Genomic DNA, 23,543 nt, shown 5'->3' with positions numbered 1-23,543 from the left:
CTATCTATCTATCTATCTATCTATCTATCTATCTATCTATCTATCTACATACATATAATTTTTTCCTTCCAACTACCCTAATACTGACAGAAGTCTCATGAGTTACAAATATCATCTTTCCATGCAGGAATGTAAACAGTTCAACCTTAATAAGTCTCTTATGATTTCTTTTTCCTGTTAACCTCTTAATGCTTCTATTGAGTATTTTATTTGAAAGTCAAATTTTCTATTCAGCTCTGGTCTTTTCATCAAGAATCCTTGAAAATCCTCTATTTCACTGAATATCCATTTTTTCCCCTGAAGGATTACACTCAGTTTTGCTGGGTAGGTGACTCTTGGTTATAATCCTGTCTCCTTTGCCTTCCAGAATATTATATTCCAAGCCTTCTGGTCCCTTAATGTAGAAGCTGCTAAATCTTGTGTTATCCTGATTGTGTTTCCACAATACTTGAATTGTTTCTTTCTGGCTGCTTGCAATATTTTCTCCTTGACCTGGGAACTCTGGAATTTGGTTACAATATTCCTAGGAGTTTTCCTTTGGGAATCTCTTTCAGGAGGTGATTAGTGGATTCTTTCCATTTCTATTTTGCCCTCTGCTTCTAAAATATCAGGGCAGTTTCCTTGATAAGTTCTTGAAAGATGATGTCTAGGCTCTTTTTTTGATTATGGCTTTCAGATAGTCCAATAATTTTTAAATGATCTCTCCTGGATCTATTTTCTAGGTCAGTTGTTTTTCCAATGAGATATTTCACGTTGTTTTCTATTTTTTTTCATTCTTTTGGTACTGTTTTACAGTGTCTTGATTTCTCATAAAGTCACTAGCTTCCAATTGCTCCATGCTGATTTTTAAGGAAGTATTTTCCTCAGTAAGTTTTTGGACTTCCTTTTTCATTTGGTCAATTTTGCTTTTTAAGGCATTCTTCTCCTCATTGACTTTTTGGACCTCTTTTGCCATTTGGATTAGGCTATTTTTTAAGATGTTATTTTCTTCAATTTTTGGGGGGTCTCCTTTAGCAAGCTGTTGACTTGTTTTTCTTGATTTTCTTGCATCACTCTCATTTCTCTTCCCACTTTTTCCTCCACTTCTCTTACTTGCTTCTCAAAATCTTTTTTGAGCTCTTCCCTGGCCTGGGACCAATTCATATTTTTCTTGGAGTCTTTGGATGTAGGAGCTTTGACTTTGTTGTCTTCTTCTGGTTGTATGTTTTGATCTTGTCACCAAAGAAAGATTCTGTGGTCTCATGTTTTTTTCGAGGTTTGTTCATGATCCCAGCCAATTACTTGAGTTATGAACTCTTTGTTAATGTAAGAATCTGCTTACAGTGCAGAGAATGTACTATCCCAAGCTTTGGGGGTTTTGTGCAGCTGTTTTCAGAGACACTTCCAGGGACCTGTAAATTTTCAGTTCTTCCAAGGTGGTATGATAAGGGGTGAGGTGTTTACTTCTTTCCTGACTTGTGCTGTGGTCTATGAGTGACCACAAGCACTCCTTTCTGCCTTGGAACTATGAGGAGGATTTCCTCTCCACCACCACTACAAGCTCTACCATGCCAGCACTCCTCCTCACCACAGGACCACCACCCAGAACGTGACCCAGATGCAAGCATGGACAAAGCAAGAGAATATTGCACCAGCAAAGAGATCCCTGTGATCCTCCTCTGATCAGTCACTTGATTCCCCCCTCAGTCTGTGGGCCAGAAGCTCAGGAAACAGTTGCTGGCCTTGGGCCACGTGCGGGGGCTGGGGATGAAACCGAGCTTCTCTCTCACTGCAGTCACAGACTTTTCCTACTGACCCTCTAAATTGTCTTTGGTGTTCATGGGTTGAGAAGTTTGGAAACTGCCTCAGCTGCCTGTGATTCAGTCTTCTGAGGCTTGCTCCAGGTTTGCTGAGGCCTATTTTGCCTTCATGCCCATGTCGAACTGTGTTCCTCTTCCCACCTGGTGCGATATACCTTTCCAATCAACTATCCAGGTTGTCTTGGGTGGGAAATTTGATTCGTTCTGTCTTTTTGTGGGTTCTGCTGCTTTAGAATTTGTTTAGATCCATTTTTTACAGGTATATGGAGGGGTTTGGGGGAGAGCTCAAGCAAGTCACTGCTTTTACTCTGCCATCTTGGCTCCCCCCCCTCCTGAAGTCCTGCTATTTCCTTCTCCAGCTCATTTTACAAATGAGGAAACTGAGACCAATAGGGCTAAGTCATTTAAACAGGGTCGCACAGCTAGTAAGTGTCTGAGACTAGATTTGAACTCACAAAGTCTTCTTGCCTCCAGGCCCAGTGTGCTATCCTCTTATGAGGTTCTGGGGCACCTCAAAATATTGAGGTGTAAGGTCATCTTAAATGAATTTGCTCAGGCAGTCTCCAAATCAAGTAAAGGCATTTATTTCAGAAAACACAACGGAACAAGCAGGCTTCTTTCCCACTTAAGGGAGACCCCAGCTTTAGGGGGGTGACAGCCCCCTAAGGGAGGCAGTCCTCCAAGAGAGAGTGGGCCCCCCTCTAAGGGAGGTTGCAGCTTCAGGGAGATGCCTTCCACTAAAGAGAGATGCCCACTTAAGGAGGATACCCTCACTTAAGGGAGACCCCCTGTAAGGGAGATGCCAGCTTAAGGAGGGTGGCAGCCCTCCAAGGGAGAGGGCTGCTTAAGGGGGTTGCCTCCAGCTAAAAAGAGATGCTCCCTAGCTGGGAGATGCTAGCTAGGGACTCTTATAGAGGAAAACCTGCTTTGGTTGGGGAGATGAGGTAGCTAGGGACCATAGTTCAGAGTATTGCAAATATCTAGGCACAACATTATTACATTGTTCAGTCCATTTGCCCAGTGGCATAGGGGCCCCAGTTAGTTTCAAGTAGTTCATTGACCAGCCTACTTGAATCTCATTGTCTTCGGTGGCTTTAAATGGTACTTGAGATAATGTGCTTCTCATTGACCACTCTATTTGAATCTCATCTCCACTATGCCACCTAGCTGCCCCTGACTGACTATACCCATTGTCCAAATCACTAATTGTCCAGACATTCCCGTGCCATTTTAATGCCAGATAAGGGAACTTTATTGACAGAGGATAATAGGATCATAGATTTAGAGATGGAAGGGATCTTACAGGCTAACTAATCCAACTCTTCTTCCCCCTTCCCCAAGTTCCTTTACTGCAGTAGGGCTAATAGGACAGCTCTGGAGCAATAGAAATGGAAAATTTGCTAGATAATATGACAAGGCCTCCTAGAGGGGGATGAGACCCCTTTGTGGGTGGGGGTGTAAAGCAGTGGCCAAGATCATTGTACATTTTTGAGGATTTTTGTTCAATGAAAACAGATTTCAAATCAAAGCCAACCAAAAAGCAACATGCCAAATTCCTCCAAATGATGACAAATGTAGAGCAATGATCATTTAATGTAGTATGAGCAAATGAGGTCAATTTTGAGTTGGCAGGTGTTGAATCTTGATTTGGGCATGATCTGCAACCATTACCTATAGCTATGTTACCCAGATGAATTGGTGTTGTGATGGTTGTCGAATTTGAGTATGAAGCATGTAGTCTCTGTTTGTTTCAGTTGAGTACCATAATACCTGTTCTATTCCTTAATGACAATAGTTTTGATATATACAGTATACAAACTGATCTTTAAAAAAACCTTGCAACATGAATTTTAATACTTTTGTTTCGACATCACCTTCATTTCTCAGTGCATCCCTCCTCCTCCCTTGTATAACAAAGAGAAAAGAAAGAAGCAGTTAAGCAAAGCTAACAAGCACATCAAAAATGTCTGACATCTGTAGTCAAAGGGCATGGTCAAAAGCTACTTTCTTTGCATTATTCCAAATTTGCTTTCCAGAATGGGCCAATTCACCATGTAGCCAACAGTGAGTGCATTAGTGTTAACCATCTTGATACAACTTATCCAACACTAACTCTATCCCTTTTTTGTTATTTTTATTAATTTGCTGGGTGTGGGTTGAAGAAACCTTAGACTTGTTTTGATTTGCATTTTTCCTCTTATTAGTGGCTTGGTACATTGTTTCATATAGTTGTTAATAGTTTGCATTTATCTTTTGAGAACTATTCAATCCTTTGAGGACTTAGCTATTGAGGAATAGCCTTTGTTCTATTTGTTAGTTGCTTATATTGCTTAGATATCAGACCTTTATCAGAGATATTTGATACAAAGATTTTTTCAGTTTCTTAGTTGTAGTTCATTTGTTTTCCTCTGAGGAAAATCTTTTCAGTTTCATGAAGTCACAAAGATCCATTTTATCTTTTGCAGTTGCCTTTATCCTTTATTTGGTTCATGATTTATTCCCTAGCCATAAATGCGAAAAGCATCTGATATGGTTCTCTTTAATTTTCTTATGCTATTACCTTTAATATTCACATCACATCTTTATTTTCAATTTGTTGTATGTGCTTTAAGATGTTGGTCTAAATCTAAATTATGCCAGGCTTTCCTAGTAGTTCTTGTCAAATAGGAAGTTTTTTCCTAGGTAATTTATTGTTTGGAGTTTATCAGACATTGGATTATAGAGTTTTATTATTTCTGATTCTTCCTTTTCTAGTCTGTTCCATTGATCTATTTTTCTTTTAGACAGTACTAAATAGAATAAACTGGCAACTTGTATGAAATTGAAATAACTCAAGAATAGATTATTCATAATTATTTGAACTATTCAGTCATTAAATTTAAATTTGTTTAAAATTGTTATTTTCTCTAGTTTTAAAAAGTGAAATAATATCCCTTCATAATGGGTAAATGTATCCATTGTAATTGGTTTGAAGAGAAAATCCATTAGAGCAGCTCAGACTAGTGTTAGCAAAGACAGTAGAGACAATTTAAGTGGAGAGGGGAATAAAATACCCTAATCTAGAAAATATGATCTCCTCCATCATTGAGATTCACAGTTATTGCTATTAATGGAGAGGAAAGACTGCTTACTTTGCTATGTAAATGTGAGTTAGCTGCAGAGAGCATAGAATTTAAACAATTGAAATTATATCTTGAAAATGTACATGCAAAGATGGTGACATGAAAGGTTCCTGCTTAGTTAGCCCCACTGAGAACCACCTCAGGAATAATGATTAAGTATTCCAGATGAAACAAAGATTCCATGAAACTTTAGATATATAGCAACGAGCCCCTTCATCCCATCTAAGACTGTTTCTAGGGATGAGGCCTGAAGCCACCATGATTATTGGTTGGGGAGCACTCTTGTGACAGGAACTGTCAATCTTAGGCTGAAGCCTAGGATTGGCTGTAGGTAACTGCACCTGGAGACAGGACTGAGGCTGTTGTGATTTTCTGTTTGGGAGCCAGATCAAGAGAAAGTAGCTGAAGTCTCAGACTTCCTGTTTGGGAAATGTGAAGGATCAGGTTCTGGTCCCAGTTCTAGTCCAGGTTTGCAGAAGGTAAGCAGGGGCTAGTCCTGGGCAGTTTCCCAGTCTTGGGTCTATAATAAAGAAGTGAGACCAGGACCCTAGCCATACCCTGCCCCACACAGTGGCACCTGCACTGCAGGGAAGAGAAAGAGTGGTACAGCATCTACCCTGGTACAGTGATGGCCCACTCTGAGTTTGTAGCAGAAGACAGGACCTAGGCCTAGCCATTCCATCCAGGATTGAGAGAGTGGGTAGAGCCTGGCTCTGATACAAAGTCCCAATTCAGGAACTGAACTTGAAGAGATAGATGAACAGAATAAAAGGGAAAAAAAAACTTGTATTATACAATGAAGAAATAGCATGGTTTAAGAATTTTCCAAGATAAAATCCAAGAAGAAAGTCACTATGCAATAATTTCAAGTAGAAGCCTAGAAAAATAGTGGTTTGACTGCCAGGATTTCCAAGAGTGGATGGAAGAAATAAAGGAAGAGCTGAAATGAGATAAAGAATGAAATTACAGCATTTAGAAGCTGAATAAACATTTTGTAACAAGGGTAGATGTCTTGAAAAACAGAATTGAGCAATCAGAATTCAGTATTGCAATGATATAGCAGAAATATTAGGATAAATGGAAAAGACAGAATATATTGTCAAATACAGAAAAAGTTAGATGTTCTTAATTATCAAAAACATCTTTTCCACAAAATCATAATTAATATCAAAAGAATTGTTTGGATTGTATGAGGTTACTTTCTAGCATTGCTAAATGTAAAGAGCTTTATCCATAGGACAAACTTTGGTGCTACCTGCAGCTATTGATACAGGTAGTTAGGTGACTTGGTTGATAGAGAGCAGGGTCTGGAGTCAGGAAGACCTGAGTTCAAATCTGGTCTTAGATCCTGGGCAAATTACTTAACCCTGTTTGCCTCAGTTTCCCCATCTGTGAATTGAGCTGGAGAAAGAAATGGCAAACCACTCCAATATTTTGCCAAGAAAACCCCAAATGGGGTCACAAAGAGTTGGACACAACTGAAACCACTGAAAAACAAGAAGTAGCTATTGATGTGGTTGAAATTATTGTTGCTGGATCATTTGTAAAGCAGCTTCTGCAGGAGGGAGAATGCCCATGTACTTGAAGACTTCTGTGATCAAATAATTGACAAGCAAATCCTCTTACTTTGCATTGCAAGTGGATGAAATAACAGCTATAGTTAAAGATTCTCATTTGCTTACATGTGTATGATACTGAAACTGATGTTACAGGAGATTTGTTACTTTGTGAACCTATTGATGACATTACCACATTAAGAAAGATTTCTATAGCATTGATGAATTTTTAAATGAAAATTACATTATGTGGGACAATTGCATTGGATTCTGTACTTGGTACTTATCAATGAATGAAATGCAGGTCTGTAAGCATTAGTTAAAAATGTGTCCCCTTATGCAATTTGCATGCATCACTTGCCTCACAATCAATTTCTTAAGAAATATGAGTGAGGAACAACATAAAGTTTTAAAAATTGTGACAAAAATAACTTACTTTATTAAAATAAACCCAATCCATTAAAAGGAAGACTTTTGTAAAATTATGTGACAATTAAGGAGCAAAGCCTAGGGCATTTTTATATTATTGCTATAAATATATTGGCGTTCATATGCCAGAGTACTTAAATAATTTTTAAACTAAAAGAAGAAATTGCTGTTTTCTTAATGATAATAATAAAGATGAAGCAAATTGTATAACAAAAATTTCCTCCTGAAATTTATGTACTTTTTTGATAATTTTGAAAAACCAAATATTCTGTATCAGTGCAAGATCCTCAAATTCATACTGTGGTGTTTAAAAAGTTCGAGAGACATAGTTTCTGGGTAATTAATCATTTTATTAATAATTCTACCATATTACCAATAAAATGGATCAGTGACACTCTCAAATGCCAAAGATCCCTCATGAAACCCATTCAATGATTATATGCCCTTGGAAGAGTGGGTATTCTTGAGGGTGGCAATTGACTCTGCAATCAAAGTGAAATCTTTTACTAATGTTCACAACATTTTACTTGTGTGAAATAGGATTGTCTGCTATAACTAAAGACAAAATATTCATTTTTAGTTAGTGTTTGGAAAAGAATCTATCTAGAAAGATCATCGGTGATTCCACATTTTGAGAAATGATGCCCTGAAAAACAAACCTACTCATTGTATGAGTAATATTATTATAGTTATTATTTTAGTCTGGTCTTACAGAGTTGCCTAGGGCACTGAGAGGTGAGTGACTTGCCTGGTCTAACATTTGGATTCTTTGAGACCAGGTAAATCATCCTGACTCTAATGCAGGCTCCTTATCTAATAGGCCATGCTGCCTCTTTTTATTTTATAAGATGTAAATATGAAAATTGCAAAGGCCTCTTTTCAATCAGCAAGTATTTCTGTTACATTATTTTATGTTTAAGATTTGTTTTGTGTGATAAAAGAATAAGTTTTAACAACTTAATTTTAATTAAATATGAACTAAGTTAAATTAAATTAAAAGTTAATTAAATATGAACTAACTAAACTAAAATAAGTTTAATTAAATATGAACTAATTGCAGGGTTTTAAAATAAAATGTGACAGCTTTGTTGTTTTTGTTTTTTTTTAATGAGAGGGATTCATTAAATAAAGTTTGGAAACCATTGTTATAAGGTACTTGCCCACTTAAGCAAGCCGTACCACTCTATGACAGCTGTTAGTTTTTCCTTATGTTGCTCTTTGATCTAATTATTGAAGTTATTTCTACCTATTGTCTAATCTGTCTTTTTGGAGCAACATGAAGTATATCTATTTTTTATCTTACAGAAGGATTCTTAAATATTTGAAGACCACTATTCTGCCTCCTCACCAAAATTAACTGATTTCCTAGTTATATAGAAATGGGTAGCAATGCAGACTATAATGAAAGGCTACTGGCTTCCAAGGCTTTTTTTTTTGTTCTTACACTATTTTTGTTTTTACCTATGATCATTATTGTCCCATGGGCTACTTGGTTCTCAGTTTTGCCTCCCTATCTAGTACTGCCCTCTTGGTATTATCATTTTTAATCTCACAATTAAAGATCCTAATCTCATTCATCATCTGTCATTTCTTCAGGATCCTGTTAGCTAATGCCCTGAGTAGGCATCTTATGTTTAACACATCCAAAATCAAACTCATTATTTTCTCCTCAAAACCCTTCCCTCTTCCTAACTTCCCTATTACTGCTCAGAGCATCACCATCCTCTCAGCCACCCTGACTCACAACCTAGTGACAACCCTCAACTCCTCATTCTGTCTATCACTTCCAGGATCAAATAGGAAATCTTCTGTTTGGTGTTCAAATCCTTTCATAGGGGGGCAGAGCCAAGATGGCGGAGTAAAAGCAGTGATTTGCTTGATCTCTCCCCCAAACCCCTCCAAATATCTGTAAAAATGGCTCTAAATAAATTCTAAAGCAACAGAACCCCCCAAAAGACAGAGTGAAACAAATTTCCAGCCCAAGACAACCTGGATAGTTGATCAGAAAGGTATATCACATCAGGTGGGGAGAGGAATGCAGTTTGACATGGGCATGCAGGCAAAAAGGCCTCAGTGAACCTGGAGCAGGCCTCAGAAGACTGAATCACTGGCAGCTGTGGCAGTCTCCAGACTTCTCAACCCACGAACGTCAAAAACAACTTAGAAGGTCATTAGGAAAAGTCTGTGACTGTAGTGAGAGAGAAGGTCAGTTCCAGCCCCATTCCCCACGTGTGTCTCCAGGGCAGCAGCTTCTTCCTGAGCTTCTGGCCCACAGATTGAGGGGGAATCAAGTGACTGATCAGAGGGAGATTGCAGGGATCTCTTTGCTGGTGCAGGATTCTCTTGCTTTGCCCATGCTTGCATCTGGGTCACAGTTCTGGGTGGTGGTCCTGTGGTGAGGAGGAGTGCTGGCATGGTAGAGCTTGTAGTGGTGGTGGAGAGGAAATCCTCCTCACAGTTCCAAGGCAGAAAGGAGTGCTTGTGGTCACTCATAGACCAGAGCACAAGCCAGGAAAGGAGTAAACACCTCGTCTCTTATCATACCACCTTGGAAGAACTGAAAATTTACAGATCCCTGGAAGTATCTCTGAAAACAGCTGCACAGTTGGGACAGCTTGGGACAGTACATTCTCCACACTGGAAGCAGACCCCTACCTTAACAAAGAGCTTATAACACAAGTAACTGGCTGGGATCATGAGCAAGCAGTGCAAAAAGAGTCAGACCACAGAATCTTACTTTGGTGACAAAGAAGATCAAAACATACAATCAGAAGAAGACAACAAAGTCAAAGCTCCTACATTCAATGTCTTCAAGAAAAATATGAATTGGCTCCAGGCCATGGAAGAGCTCAAAAAGGGTTTTGAGAAGCAAGTAAGAGAAGGAGAGGAGAAACTGGGAAGAGAAATGAGAGTGATGCAAGAAAATCATGAAAAACAAGTCAACAGCTTGCTAAAGGAGACCCAAAAAATATTGAAGAAAATAATACCTTAAAAAGTAGCCTAATCCAAATGGCAAAAGAGATCCAAAAAGTCAATGAGGAGAAGAATGCCTTAAAAAGCAAAATTGACCAAATGAAAAAGGAAGTCCAAAAACTTACTGAAGAAAATACTTCCTTAAAAATCAGAATGGAGCAATTGGAAGCTAGTGACTCTATGAGAAATCAAGACACTGTAAAACAATACCAAAAGAATGAAAAAATAGAAAACAATGTGAAATATCTCATTGGGAAAACAACTGACCTAGAAAATAGATCCAGGAGAGATCATTTAAAAATTATTGGACTATCTGAAAGCCATGATCAAAAAAAGAGCCTAGGCATTATCTTTCAAGAAATTATCAAGGAAACTGCCCTGATATTTTAGAAGCAGAGGGCAAAATAGAAATGGAAAGAATCCACTAATCACCTCCTGAAAGAGATCCCCAAAGGAAAACTCCTAGGAATATTGTAACCAAATTCCAGAGTTCCCAGGTCAAGGAGAAAATATTGCAAGCAGCCAGAAAGAAACTATTCAGGTATTGTGGGAACACAATCAGGATAACACAAGATTTAGCAGCTTCTACATTAAGGGACCAGGGGGCTTGGAATATAATATTCCAGAGGGCAAAAGGAGACAGGATTACAACCAGGAGTCACCTACCCAGCAAAAATGAGTGTAATCCTTCAGGGGTAAAAATGGACATTCAGTGAAATAGAGGATTTTCAAGGATTCTTGATGAAAAGACCAGAGCTGAATAGAAAATTTGGCTTTCAGATATAAGACTCAAGTGAAACATGAAGAGGTAAACAGGAAAGAGAAATCATAAGAGACTTCTTAAGGTTGAACTGTTTACATTCCTGCATGGAAAGATGATATTTGTAACTCATGAGTCTTTTGTCAGTATTTGAGTAGTTGGAGGGAAAAATTATATGTATGTATATAGATAGATATATAGAAAGATAGATAAATTGAGGGCACAGGATGAGTTGAAGATGAAGGGGTGATATATCTGTAGAATAAAATTAAGAGGTGAGAAAGGATTATACTGGGAGAAGGAGAAAGGGAGAGGTAGAAAGGGGTAAATTATCTTACATAAACAGACAAGAAAAGACTTTTACAGTGGAAGGGAAATGGGGGAAGGTGAGAGGGAATGAGTGAATCTTATTCTCATCAGATTTGACTTAAGGAGAGAATAACTTACACACTCAATTGGGTATGGAAATCTATCTTACCCTACAGGAAAATGGGGGGGGGAAGGGGACAAGAGATCAAGAGGATGATAGAGGAGAGGGCAGGTTGGGAGAGGGGGTAATCAGAAGCAAACACTTCTCAGGAGGGACAGGGTTAAAAGAGAGAATAGAATAAATGAGGGGCAGGATAGGATTAAGGGAAATACAGTTAGTTTTCCACAACATGACTACTATGGAAGTGTTTTGCATGACTACACATGTATAACCTGTATCAAGTTGCTTGTCTTCTCAATGAGAATGGATGGGGAGGGAGGAAGGGAGAAAATTTGGAACCCAAAGTTTTAAAAACAAATATTAAAAAAATTATTTTCACATGCAACTGGGAAATAAGATATGCAGGAAATGGAGTATAGAAATCTATCCTGCCCTACAGGAAAATTGAAGGGTAAGGGGATAAGAGAAGAAGGGGAGGAGAGGTAGAAAGCAGGATAGACTAGGGGAAGGGGTATTCAGAATGTATGCCACCTTGGGTTGGGGGAGAAGGATGAGATGCGGAGAAAATTTGGAACTCAAAATCTTGGGGAAGTGAATGTTGAAAACTAAAAATAAATAAATTAATTTTTAAAAAATGAAAAAAAAAGAAAAGAGTATAAACTCCCTGAGGGCAAGGACACTCTATTTGTAGCTGTATTTCCAGTGCTTGGCGTAGTGCTAGACACATAGTAAGTGCTTAATAAATGCTTTTTGACTTGCAAAAAAAAAAATCCTTTCATAACCTGTGGCCCTCCTCACTCCTTTTCAGCCTTACACTTTATATATCTCTCCCCATTTCCCACCCTGACTCCCCCCATTACTTCTTCCTCAACCCCCAATTTTTCTCTCCTCTCCTCTTTTTTGAACTAGAGACTCCATCTCCTGACTCTAGGCACTTTCACTAGTTGTTCTAAATGCCCAGAATGTTCTTCCTTCTCATCTCCACTTCCTGTTTTCCTTCAAGTCCCAGATAAAATCCCACCTGTTAGAGGAAGCTGTCTTCCCCCAATCTCCCTTAATTCTAGTGCCTTTATTCTGTTGATTACTTCCAGTTTATCCTGTTTTTAGCTTGTCTGCATGTAGTTGCTTGCATGTTGTTTACCCCCATTAGACTGTGAGGTTCTTGAGAGCAGATTATCTTTTAGCTTTCTTTTTTTCCAGTGCTTAACACAGTGCTTGGCACATAGTAGGTACTTTCTAAATGTTTATTGACCAATTGACGTGCCAATTTAATGCATACATATTAATGAAACTGCAGGATTTACTGCTAAAAAGGTATCTTATGGATCTGTTTTAACCTCATCATTTTACAGTTTAGTAAATTGAGATGTAGAGAGATTAGTTGATTTACCCAGTGTCAATCAGGTAATAAGCAGTCGAACCGTTATTCAGACTGAAGTCTTTTGACTCCAAAACTAAAGTACTTTTTTTTTTTACTTATGTACTTTCTACTAAATGACTAAATAAAGTCTTTCTTAAAGACTTCATGTGTTACTTCTTCCAGATACTGTGTTTTCTCTATAATGAGAGATAAAGAAATGACTTGTAGGAATTTTAGATACTGTGGAAAAAGCCCTGTAAGGAAGACACATTTTGGCACTTTAAGCCTTGGAGATAGATATCTTTTGGGCTATCAGTATGCCTCACATCATACTATGTAGTCCCCTGGCAACTTCACTTATATGTAATTGTCTGAACTTATTAGAGCTGGTTGGAGTATTGACTCCATATATAGGGCATCGAGGAATTCTTAGTGTCCTCTATTCCTTTCAGACCTTACTACTAGACTTTCCTTTCTATAGGAAACACTTTTAGTCCCACCAATATCTAAGATGAGGTGGCCTTTGAATAGCAGTCACCTTCTTTGCTGCTGACAAATTTTTCTCATAGAGAGCTCTTTTCCACCTTTGCCTTTCTTTAACCATCCTGTAAATTATTTAGTGACATCTTCCCGTTTACTATTCATGCTACATTGGGTGACATTGTTGCCTTAGCTGAAACAGTTAACACTGATACAATATATTTATTTACACAGCAGTTTTCATTGGATACAAATGGAGTCCAGATACCTTCAAAAGTTCCTTGGCCATTGCCTCAGTCAAGCCCTTGCAGATGTGGTCAAATTTCAACCAGTAGACCCAATTGAGTACTTAGCCTTCTGGCTTTACAAATATAAGAAAAATATGGTTGCAGAAAAAATGGTGAGTATGAAGGAAGCAACCAAGTCAGATGGTCTGATTGGTGCATTTTTAACTACTCACACAATTTTTTTTTTAATACAATGATAGCGGCAAATGGAACTGACTCAGTTGCAGGGACAGCAAGAATTAGCCAGGATGGAGGCGGAAATGTCAAAACAACTGAAAGAAGAGGAGCTGTTGTTTCAACAGGTATGACAAAGATTAATCCTTTAAGAGTAAAATCTGACTTCTAATAGTCTTAGAAATAGTTTCTGATATGTTCTTGATCATAGTAGGTGCTTTGTGATTTTTCTTAAACTTGTGAAATAATGGAAATGTCTGTCTGTATCTCTATATCTATCTATCCATCTCTCCCTCCCTCCCCCTCTTTTTATATCTGTCTCTCTGTCTCTGTCTTTGTCTCTCTCTCTCTCTGTCTCTCTCTCTCTGTAATGCTGGGGAAATTGGCTCAGTTCAGCTATCCTGAAAGAGAGACTTCAGAGAAAGGGGGAAAAATAAACCCAACTTAAGTAGGAGGCATTTTTAGTGTTATTATGAGCAGGAAGGCCTGAGGAGCCTGACACAGTACATTGTTCTCTACCATTTCCCCATATGCCTTTATCTTTCTGTTTTTCTGTATGATCTCTCTCCATTCCTTTCTCTCTCTATTGACTGGGTACTGCCACCTACCTCAAAGTGTAATTGCAAGATTCAAATGAGATAATGTGTGTAAAGCATTATATAAATGTCAGCTATTGTTATCTTCATTACTCTTGCTCTCTGCTTCTTGTTCTCTTCTCTGTCTTCCTATCTTTGTTTTTTCCCCCTCAGGTAGAATGATGGTGGTATTGGGGGAGGGGGGAACCATGGTCCCATGGTCCCATAAACTTTGAATAAGAATTCATAGGTAACACCCAGTAGGCTCCAGCCCCTTCTTCCTCCTCTTCATAGTTGTTTCTTGGCTAAGACAGAAGCTTTCAGAAGAATAAATTGAGAGGAAAATATAAAAATTTCTCAGAGGTCCTTTGTAAATACATTTTGCTTTGAAAAAACTTTTTGAGGTTAGTAAATGTTGACTTAGTGTTGAGATAATAACCGAATCAGTGAACAGGACTGTACACTTACTGAGAAGGGCTGTAATAATGTTTTCAGAATGTAATTCTGACTGCCTGATAATACTCTTTTGAATGATTTAAAGGAATATACCCAAGACTTTCCTTCCATTACCTTAAATGATCAAGAGTTGTCTAGGTCAGGCCTAATCATTTGAATTTCTATCAATGCCCAAGATAAAAAAAATACAGGAGAACCATTTTCCCCAGGACTTTTCATTGTTTCCCTGAAAATCAAGGGAAAGTGTGGAGGAGAAAAAGGGCAGTGTGATATGTAGCCTCATAGACCTACAGGCAAGGCCAACAGAATCTGGGGGGTAAACCATAACCTCTTTGATCCTGCTGCCAGGGACTTTTCTTCTAATGATTTAAAAATTACTTTATTTTTTGTTTTTTCAATTAAGGTTAAAGTAGATCGACTCACTTATTATTGCTATTGGGCAGCAAGGTGGCACAGTGTATAGAGCATTGGGCTTGGAATCAGGAAGACTCATCTTCATGAGTTCAAATCTGGCATCAGAAACTTGCTAGTTGTGTGATCCTGGGCAAGTCACTTAACTCTTCTAAAAAAAATGAGCTGGTGAAGGAAATGTCAGATTGTTCCAGTTATCTTTGTCAAGAAAATCTCCAATGCAGTCATAAAAAGTTGGACATGACTGAGCAACTGCTGACTCAGTGGTGGAGAACCTTTTATCTTTCACAAGGAAGGAGGTATAGGCCTGGGGAATCAATTGAGGGTTATAACACGATTAAATTAAAATTGAAGTAAATTCAACAAACATGCATTAAGTACTTACTAAGTACAAGGTATTATAATAGGGTGGGATTATAATGGAGAGAAAGAGTGAGAGAGAGAGAGAGAGAGAGAGAGAGAGAGAGAGAGAGTAAAGAATTTAAAAAATACAAAGACTTGTTACCAATAGGATTAAGCACTGCAAGCATTTGATAAACCTTAAAATGCTCTATAAATGTTAGCTATCATTATTGTTGTTGCTGTTATTATTATTACTTTAACAGCCAGGTTTATTAGACCACTGAAGAGACTGAGCTCTGAATGGAGTAGGCACAGTGTTTCACTATGTAAGGCACAATTTAGGATGCACCTTTTTGCCCTAGCAGAGCCAAAGGATCCTCATCCATATTATAAGCAAATGATCTAACCAGAAATAACAGTGTGCACTAAAGCAGTTGATACTGAGTCATTTTTGAGATAAAATAAGAGCATTATGGTCGTCAGTTGTGTCAAAAGTTAACTGGTGAAATGGTAGTTTTATATGCTTAATGAACTATGTATTTTGATTATTTCTGACTTGAAGGAATAAACTCAAGACTTTCCTTCCATTACCTTAAATGATCAGGAGTTGTCTAGATGAGGTCTAATCTTTGGCTAGTGAGAGTTTTTGTAATTTCAATAGTTCTTGAAATCTTAAATCTGGTAACTTCATGGATAAAGAAAATTACTTGGTTGATTTTTTTTTTACCAACTGTAGTTACAGTTTGGTTATAAAAGGAATATACTTGCAATTTTTGTTATTAGTAGCTATTTTAAAGAATTTAAACATTTTTACTAAACATTTTTGTGTTTCTGAAATGTGGATGGTTACATCCAATTTTATTCCTCCTGGGAAATTTGAGAATGTAGGCACTGATCCAGAGTAGTTCATATTATTCTAACCTATATTATGTTTTTATTTATGCTTGTATGTTTAGCAACAGCTAGAGCTGGAAATGCAAGAAAAAGAGAGGCAGAGACTTGAAGAGTTAGAAAAGGTACTTTGAAGTTTGATGATGACTGTTCTAATGTACTACCTTTACATTATCTTTAAATACTCTCTTTAAATTGTATGCCTAATTACTCTTTTGGATCAATAATGGATTGTTAGTAATAACGGTTTATGTTAAACATTAGGAAAATAACTTGGTGTTGTCTCCAAGTTAAGAATGAAAATTTATAGAAATGCAAGCCATAAGAGCAGTAATCTAAGTTTTTTAATGCATGTTTTATTACAGGTAATATTGTAGATCAAGCCTAAAGCAGATTTAAGGTTTTAAAATGCAATAAATACTCAGAAAACACAAAATCTACAATGAAAAGCCACTTGTTTAAATAAGATCTTAAGATAATACATTCAAAAGGATATAAGTTAAAACAATAGTAATCTCCTCCTTTTGCACACCCAGGAAAACATTCCCTATAAAGCAGCTTAGAGGCAAGCACTAATTCCACTCGGGCTAGGATTTTTATGCCTCAGTCTGCAAGGAAGCCAGGGCTTCCTTGCCCTTTTAATGGGCCACCTTAAGTTATATAAAACAGTTGTTGTTCCTACCACAGGTAGATAAGTGGTCCATCTTTCACTGAAATAAATTATTACTTTTCCAAATGCCTCATGCCCTTGGGCGACTCAGTGGCAGTGAATAGTCTTAGCCCTGGAGTCAGTAAGGCTAACTTCTTGAGTTCAAATCTGGCCTCAGATGCTTAAGCTATGTGACCCTGGGCAACACTTAACCCTGCTTGCCTCAGTTTCCTCATCTGTAAAATGAGCTGGAGGAGGAAAAGGCAAACCATTCCAGTATCTTTGCCAAGGAAACCCCAAATGGGGTCACCAAGAGTTGGACATGATTGATAACAACTGAGCAGCAATACATGCCCTTAGGGTGAGAGTTACAAAGACCTGAGTCTGAAGGTCTACTTCTGACATACACTGGATGTGTGACTTTGGGCAAGTTATTTAATCTTTCAATGCTTCAGGCAACTTTTGAAGGTTATAAACTGCAAAATAGTTGTGAATTTGCATTGATAGAAGGAGGTTCCTTACCAGGTGCTCCCTATACCAATTTGTAGTTGGAATGAACTGAAGCTAAAATTGAAACATGCTGACAATGATTAAGAAGACATAATGAAATAGGGCTTAATCTGAAGAATATGAGAGATCATGAAAACATCAATAGGCAGATATGTTTACATAGTCATATGTGAATTTATTACCCTGAGGAGTTTGACAATAGAAGAACTGATCTATAGAAGTTTATTTTAGTCTAATTTAATGTATGCATTTTTGTATTTTTATTTAGCAAAAACTTGAAATGGAAATGCAAGAAAGAGAAAGGTTGTTCTTGGAAGAGCTAGAGGAGGTACTGATGCAGTGTTTTATGTCTATTTGCATGATATACTGTCTATTCTTATTATATGCCTTTGTGTTATCTTTAAAACTATAAGTTTGATTATTTCTTTTGATTAAAAATAGGATATCCATGGTATTATTAGTAGCTAATGGAGTACAATTGTGCTCTTTGAATGATTAACAGGAAAAGTGCATCTAAGTTGAAAATGAAAAAATTTCCCAAATAAACAGTATTAATACAATTGAAAATAAAATTGCATATAATGCAGAGAAAGTGGGGAAAAAAAACAAATTTAGAACTTAGTTTTAGAAAAAAACTCAAATGGAAAGAAATGTGAAAATCTTAAAATGATAAGCTGGAGGTAGGGTAGGTCAAAATACTTTAATCTCATTATTACAAACATTCTGGAACAATTTTAAAAAGCAAAGAATTTTGAGCACTGTATTTCAGGAAATCTTTCAAGAAAATTTCCCAAAATTGAAACAAAAAACAAAAATAAAAACACTGTTAGAATGAATTCATATATCCCTCTGAAGAAGAAGCCTAATATTTATTCATTCAATATGATACTGATTAGGAAAGATTCCTTCAGTCTGCAAAGAAAAAAGACAGATATGGCTCTGGAGTCAAAGGATCTGGGATCAAATCCTGGCTTTACCAATTACTGTTAATGTGATCTTGGGCAAGCCACCGATTCTCAGTTTTTTCATCTGTAAAATGACATTGTTGGTCCACAGAGTGCTTGACCTCCCTTCCAGCTCTAGAGTTGTGCTGCTATCATACTATGACATACAAAGGGGCAAATCAATTAGGATCGTAGCAAATTTTCTTAGGAATGACTGGAGAAATTGGAATAGAACAATAATGCTGACATTTAATACAGTGCTTTATGGTTTGCGAAGATATTCTGTCCATTAGCTCATTTGAGTCTCTCAAGGTTGTAAGGTATGTACTGAAAGTATCATTGTCCCCATTTTACAGATGAAGAGAGTAAAACTCAGAATTTCAATGACTATTCATAAGGTCATATAGCTAATAAGTTTCAGTGGTGGGATTTGAATCTGGTTCTTTCTGATTTCAGGTCCAGTGATTTCTCAATTCTGTCATAGATGGATCAAGTGTATCTGGTTATAGCAATAGAAAAGCTCCCTGTTTCTTTACTCTCTCCTGAACAAAGTTTAATATTTCTTTTTTTTTCTATGAGGTAATCAGGGTTAAGTGACTTGCCCAAGGTCACACAGCTAATAAGTGTCAAGTGTCTGAGGTTGGATTTGAACTCAGGTCCTCCTGACTCCAAGGCCAGAGCTTTATCCACTGCATCACCTAGCTGCCCCTCAAAGTTTAATATTTCTTAAAAACAGACAGTTTAACTCTTCAATGTGATGTGTTCTTGCTTTTTCCTAGATATACTCTTTGTCCTAGTGACAGTGCACTGGGGATTCAGTTTATATACCTTCAGTTGGCTTTTCAATAGGGGCTACGTTTGAAACTTACATAAAAATTGATCAGGTGCTGGATAACATCAGTCAACAAGCATTTATTAAGTACCTACTGATATCCAGTTGTCCTGATCTATGTCTTGCCACTGGACCCACATAGTTCCTGAGGAAAGAGTGAGGCTGGAGACTTTGTATAGCCCTTCCTCACTTAAATCCAATTTGTTCCATGGTCCTTTTCGAGGATGAAGGACAAACAATGAATGAAGTACCTACCATGTCCCAGGCATTGTGCTAAATGCCAGGGATATGAAGAAAGGCAAAAGACCATCCTGGCTCTCAAGAGGCTTACAGTCTAATGGGGAAACAACATGCAAATGATCTGTACAAATGATATACGCAAGGTAAATAGGATATAATCTCAAAGGGAAAGCACTGAGATTACGGAGGACTGAGAAAGACTTCTTGCAGAAGTTGGAACTTTTGCTGAGACTTGAAGGAAGCCAGGGAAGCCAGGAAGTTGTAGGAAAATTAGAAAAGCAGAAAGCATATATTCTATATTTGTAAATCATAATACAATGAAGCTAGAGTAGATAATAATACTGTAAGACAAATGTGCCTAGACACTATGGTGTAGTGTAGAGATGCTAGCTTTGGAGTCAGAATTCATGTCCTGGTCCTGTTCATGGATTCATGTCCTGCCTCTCACACATACTAGTTGTGTGACTATGGGCCAGTAACTTAACTTCTCAGTAACCCCCAGGCAACTTTTTGGTTCTATAAATCACCTTTCAGTAATCCGTTTTAATGCAGGGAGTTTGCACATCAGGCATCTCCATACCAATGAAAACACTGGTCCACAACTCCTTTGAATATCCCTTCTGCCACCACCAAAAACCAAACCAAAATAAAATAAAGGAATAGGTCCATGTGGAAACAAGAAAACAAACAAAAACACAACCCAATTTATTAAATAATAACTGGGTGAAAAGGGAAATTGCAAAAGTCAATATCATATTACATTAAATAAAGTACATTTCAAAATGTATTGCAACAACCAAAATGGTGCTCGGAGGAAGGCTTATAGTGCTGAATCTATATATTAATATGCAGGATAAGGGAACCTTAGAGAGGTAAGTCTACAATTAGAAAAAGGAACAAGACTATTTTACCAATAGAAAACAGAAAAATGGAGATAACTGATAAGAGCAGAGATGAATGAAACAGAGGAAGGAAATAACTGAATTTATAAGGAGCAGTTTTAGAAATCACCAAGAAAATTGATAGACAATCAGAAATTGTAATTTTAAAAAGAGAGGAAACCTTAAGTATTGACATTGAAATTGAGAGATAAGCACAAAATAAAATTAAGAAACAATTTTAGACACAGCTCTTAAAAATCTTGAGGACTAAAATGAATAACTGTGGACAAAAACATAAAAGAGTCAGATTGACAAAACACAGAGTGGACAAGACTCAGAAGAAGAAATCCAGTAGATCATTAAAGGATGGCCCTGCAAAAAACCAACAGGATCTTACCTTCAAACAAAAAACAGCTCTTATATTAGCTAGACTCTAAACCCAGAAAAGGTATTGGGCTTCCTCATTCCCTATATGTTATAAATTGATAGCTAGCAATACCATATGATAAAGTAGAAATGGGACTGAAGATGAAGTCAGGAATGGCCAGTGGACAAGATGTATATGTATAGAAGAAAGACATCATGGAGGGGATGTAATTTTGAAGAAATTGAAGGATAGGCTTTTAAGCTATCTCAAAGAGAGGGAGATACTAAATGACAGGAGAATATCACAAATAATATTAATTTGGAAATTGTGAGGAGGATGGTTTGGAGAAGAGAACTAATGGACCTAGTGAGATCAAATAGGAAGCTATTACAATAGTACAGGTGCGAAGTAATGAGAGCCTAAAAAAGAGGAGTGGCTTGTGAATGGAGAGGGTGGGGAGGAGGCAGGTGCAAGAGATGCTGTGGAAATAGAATTGACAAAATCCAGCAACTGATGGGATTGGGTCAGCAGGAGGAAGGTGAAAGAAGTCAAGGATGATTCCAAATCTTGTATTACAAATCTTGGTGACTGGAAGGTTGCTGGTATCTTGCATCCTCAACTACCAACTGAGCATCTTGAACTGAATGTCTTATGGACATCTTAAACTAAAAATATCTAAAATTGTACGCATTATCTCACCCACTCCCAACCTTTTTTCCTTCTGAACTTCTCTTTTGTTGAGGCTACCACCATCCAGGCTTGCAACTAGGTGTCATGTTCACTTTCTCCCTCTCACCTCTCATATTCAATCTCTTGCCAAGGCCTGTTGGTGTTACCTGTGCAATATCTTTTGAAAATGCCTCCATCTCCCATATTCTTTTTGAACAGAGATGGATATGAATTGCACTAAATGAGACATGGGCATGGATAGTTGTGCTCTGTACCATTTGAGAAAATGCTTACATGACAGATCTATTAAAGTATTGCCCTTAATATGATGGCCTCTATTAAAATTGAATATAAAATGACAATTGGATTTAAACATTTGAATGAACTATTGCTTAATTACTCTGATTCTGTTTTGAGAATGATTTGTTGCAATATACGTCTGATCATTCAGTAGAGGTATTTGGAAAGGGTGGAAAGAAAATGAAAAATTATACAAAGTATGTTTTTGTTCAACTTTTTTTTTTAATATTATTGTAGCCAGAGTCATCCCAGGAGGAGCAAAGTGGGGAAGAAGAAGAGCATGGAGCAGAAATTCCAGTGGAAGTGGTAAAGATAAAAAAATATTGTTCGTTATAGGCAGTAATTCATTCTAGAAAGCAAAAGTAAATTCTGACACATTTTTCAATTATAAATTCAATACACATTTATTATGTGCTTATAAAGTAAAAGGCATTATGTTAGGAGCTTGGGTGGCAAAGACTAAATTAAAAAAAAATTCTTGCTCTCAGAGAGCTTACATTCTACTAGGAGAATTCAACATCTAAACCAATAAATAAAATAGAATTTGAAGAGAGTGAGAATAATGACAGCTATCAGGAAGGGCTTCCTGTATGAAAGCCTTATTCATTAATTTTAATCAGTCTTATTTTAATTGGGTAACTAAGGTCATAAAGACTTAAAGGGATAGCCCTTGTCTGTCTGTATTCTAGTCATAACAAGTCCCAAATGTGCTCTCAAGTTAAATCTCAAATATTCATTTGTCAATCATTAATTAAGTGCTTTCTGGAACACTGTATTATAGGCATTAGGAGAGATAAAAAGATAATTAATTTTTATAAAAAAACAGAATCTTTTGAGATATTGACAGCATTATTTTAAGAAGATTAAAAGTTACATATATATTTTAAAGTATTTTCAAATGCCTAAGATTACTTTTAAATATTCTGTACTCTTCCCTGGAAAATCCTCTTGTGATCAACAACTATTTTGCCCTAACTATATCAAATTAATTTAAAATGCTTTGAAAATCTTAAATACGCTGTTTCTATTATATTGTTTGTTCATTGTAAACAAATATAGAAATATCATTTTAAAATGGATTAAATTTCTCATAAAGCCATCTAAAAATTGCTATTGAATTATTTGAATTGTAGGATGGCTTAAATAAGACATTAGCTGAAATTAGCGATAAGTATGGAGCACCTAACTTAAGTCGAGTTGAAGAATTAGATGAATCGACTATTTCTGAAGTAAGTATTTTCAGAAAAGAGGATTTTGATAAGAACCTCTTTTATTTTGGTTAAAGTATGGTACTAAATGTGTCAGGGTTGTGGACTTGTTAGCTTTGCAGAACGAAAAATATTTTCAGTGGCCAGACTTTGGATCCTGAATGCCAGACAGCCAGTTTTGCAAATACATCATTGATTACAAGGGGGATAGGTGGGAAACTGAGTAGATCACAAATCCATCTCTTCTACTGGAAACAACTGAAAGTGTGTGATGGATGTTGGAATAGTTACTATAGACAAAGGACGTCACCTATATGTGTACCACATAGTTCATGATATCCTTAAGTTTGCATGATCAGTTATTAATTTGGGCCTTTTATAATGAAAACTTAAGTATATTTTTTAGAACACTAATTATATTAATGCCTTGAATTTTTTTTGGCAAGAAGTTTGGTAGTAACTTTTATCAAACTCAAAACTCTGAGGCCAATCCAATTTAATTGAGGAAACATTTATTGCGTGCTTATGTACATGGCATTTTAGGCTAATAAGCTAATGAATAGTTTGTTCTTCGATAGGATTTAAATGATTTTTGTGGACTTTTTGTAACTGTTTTGAAAATGATTCATTTAAAAATTCTGTTGAATTTTATTGATCACAATCAACCAAAACTGAAACAGTGCACATAGTCAAATAGAAGGTTATCTAAACATTGTATCTATTTACTTTGCTTTGTGACGTTTTCAAAGTTTGGATAATGCTGAAGAATAATATTTACTTTTTTATTTTGCTTTTAGGCAGCATTAGAGCCTGACAGAGAAGGCAAAGAGCAATGAGCATCAGCCAAACATATTTTTGCATGTTATTTACAGCTTTCAATAAAGAAAATCTCAACTTA

The 23,543-nt window shown here is 36.9% G+C and overlaps 1 protein-coding gene across 6 annotated transcripts in view; it reads left to right on the top strand.

Annotated features, from left to right (window-relative positions):
• Positions 1-23,543, top strand: part of DYDC1 (DPY30 domain containing 1) — a 27,038-nt gene extending 3,495 nt beyond the window's left edge. For 2 of the 6 annotated variants that reach the window (XM_027860789.1, XM_027860801.1), the window contains exons 2-8: positions 13,144-13,309; positions 13,397-13,498; positions 16,111-16,170; positions 17,473-17,532; positions 21,675-21,743; positions 22,571-22,666; positions 23,443-23,543. In XM_027860789.1, the coding sequence (XP_027716590.1) occupies positions 13,163-13,309; positions 13,397-13,498; positions 16,111-16,170; positions 17,473-17,532; positions 21,675-21,743; positions 22,571-22,666; positions 23,443-23,481 (573 nt within the window). In that variant the 5' untranslated portion in view covers positions 13,144-13,162 and the 3' untranslated portion in view covers positions 23,482-23,543. The remainder of the gene's footprint in view (positions 1-13,143; positions 13,310-13,396; positions 13,499-16,110; positions 16,171-17,472; positions 17,533-21,674; positions 21,744-22,570; positions 22,667-23,442) is intronic. The other 4 variants (XM_027860795.1, XM_027860810.1, XM_027860804.1 and 1 more) reach the window with 4 other exon arrangements.

This window comes from Vombatus ursinus, unplaced genomic scaffold (genome assembly GCF_900497805.2).
Source record: "Vombatus ursinus unplaced genomic scaffold, bare-nosed wombat genome assembly UNPS02000749.1, whole genome shotgun sequence".
In the NCBI taxonomy this organism is placed as follows: domain Eukaryota; kingdom Metazoa; phylum Chordata; class Mammalia; order Diprotodontia; family Vombatidae; genus Vombatus; species Vombatus ursinus.
The sequence above is the reverse complement of the archived record's forward strand: the minus strand, read 5'-3'. Positions and strand labels throughout refer to the sequence as shown.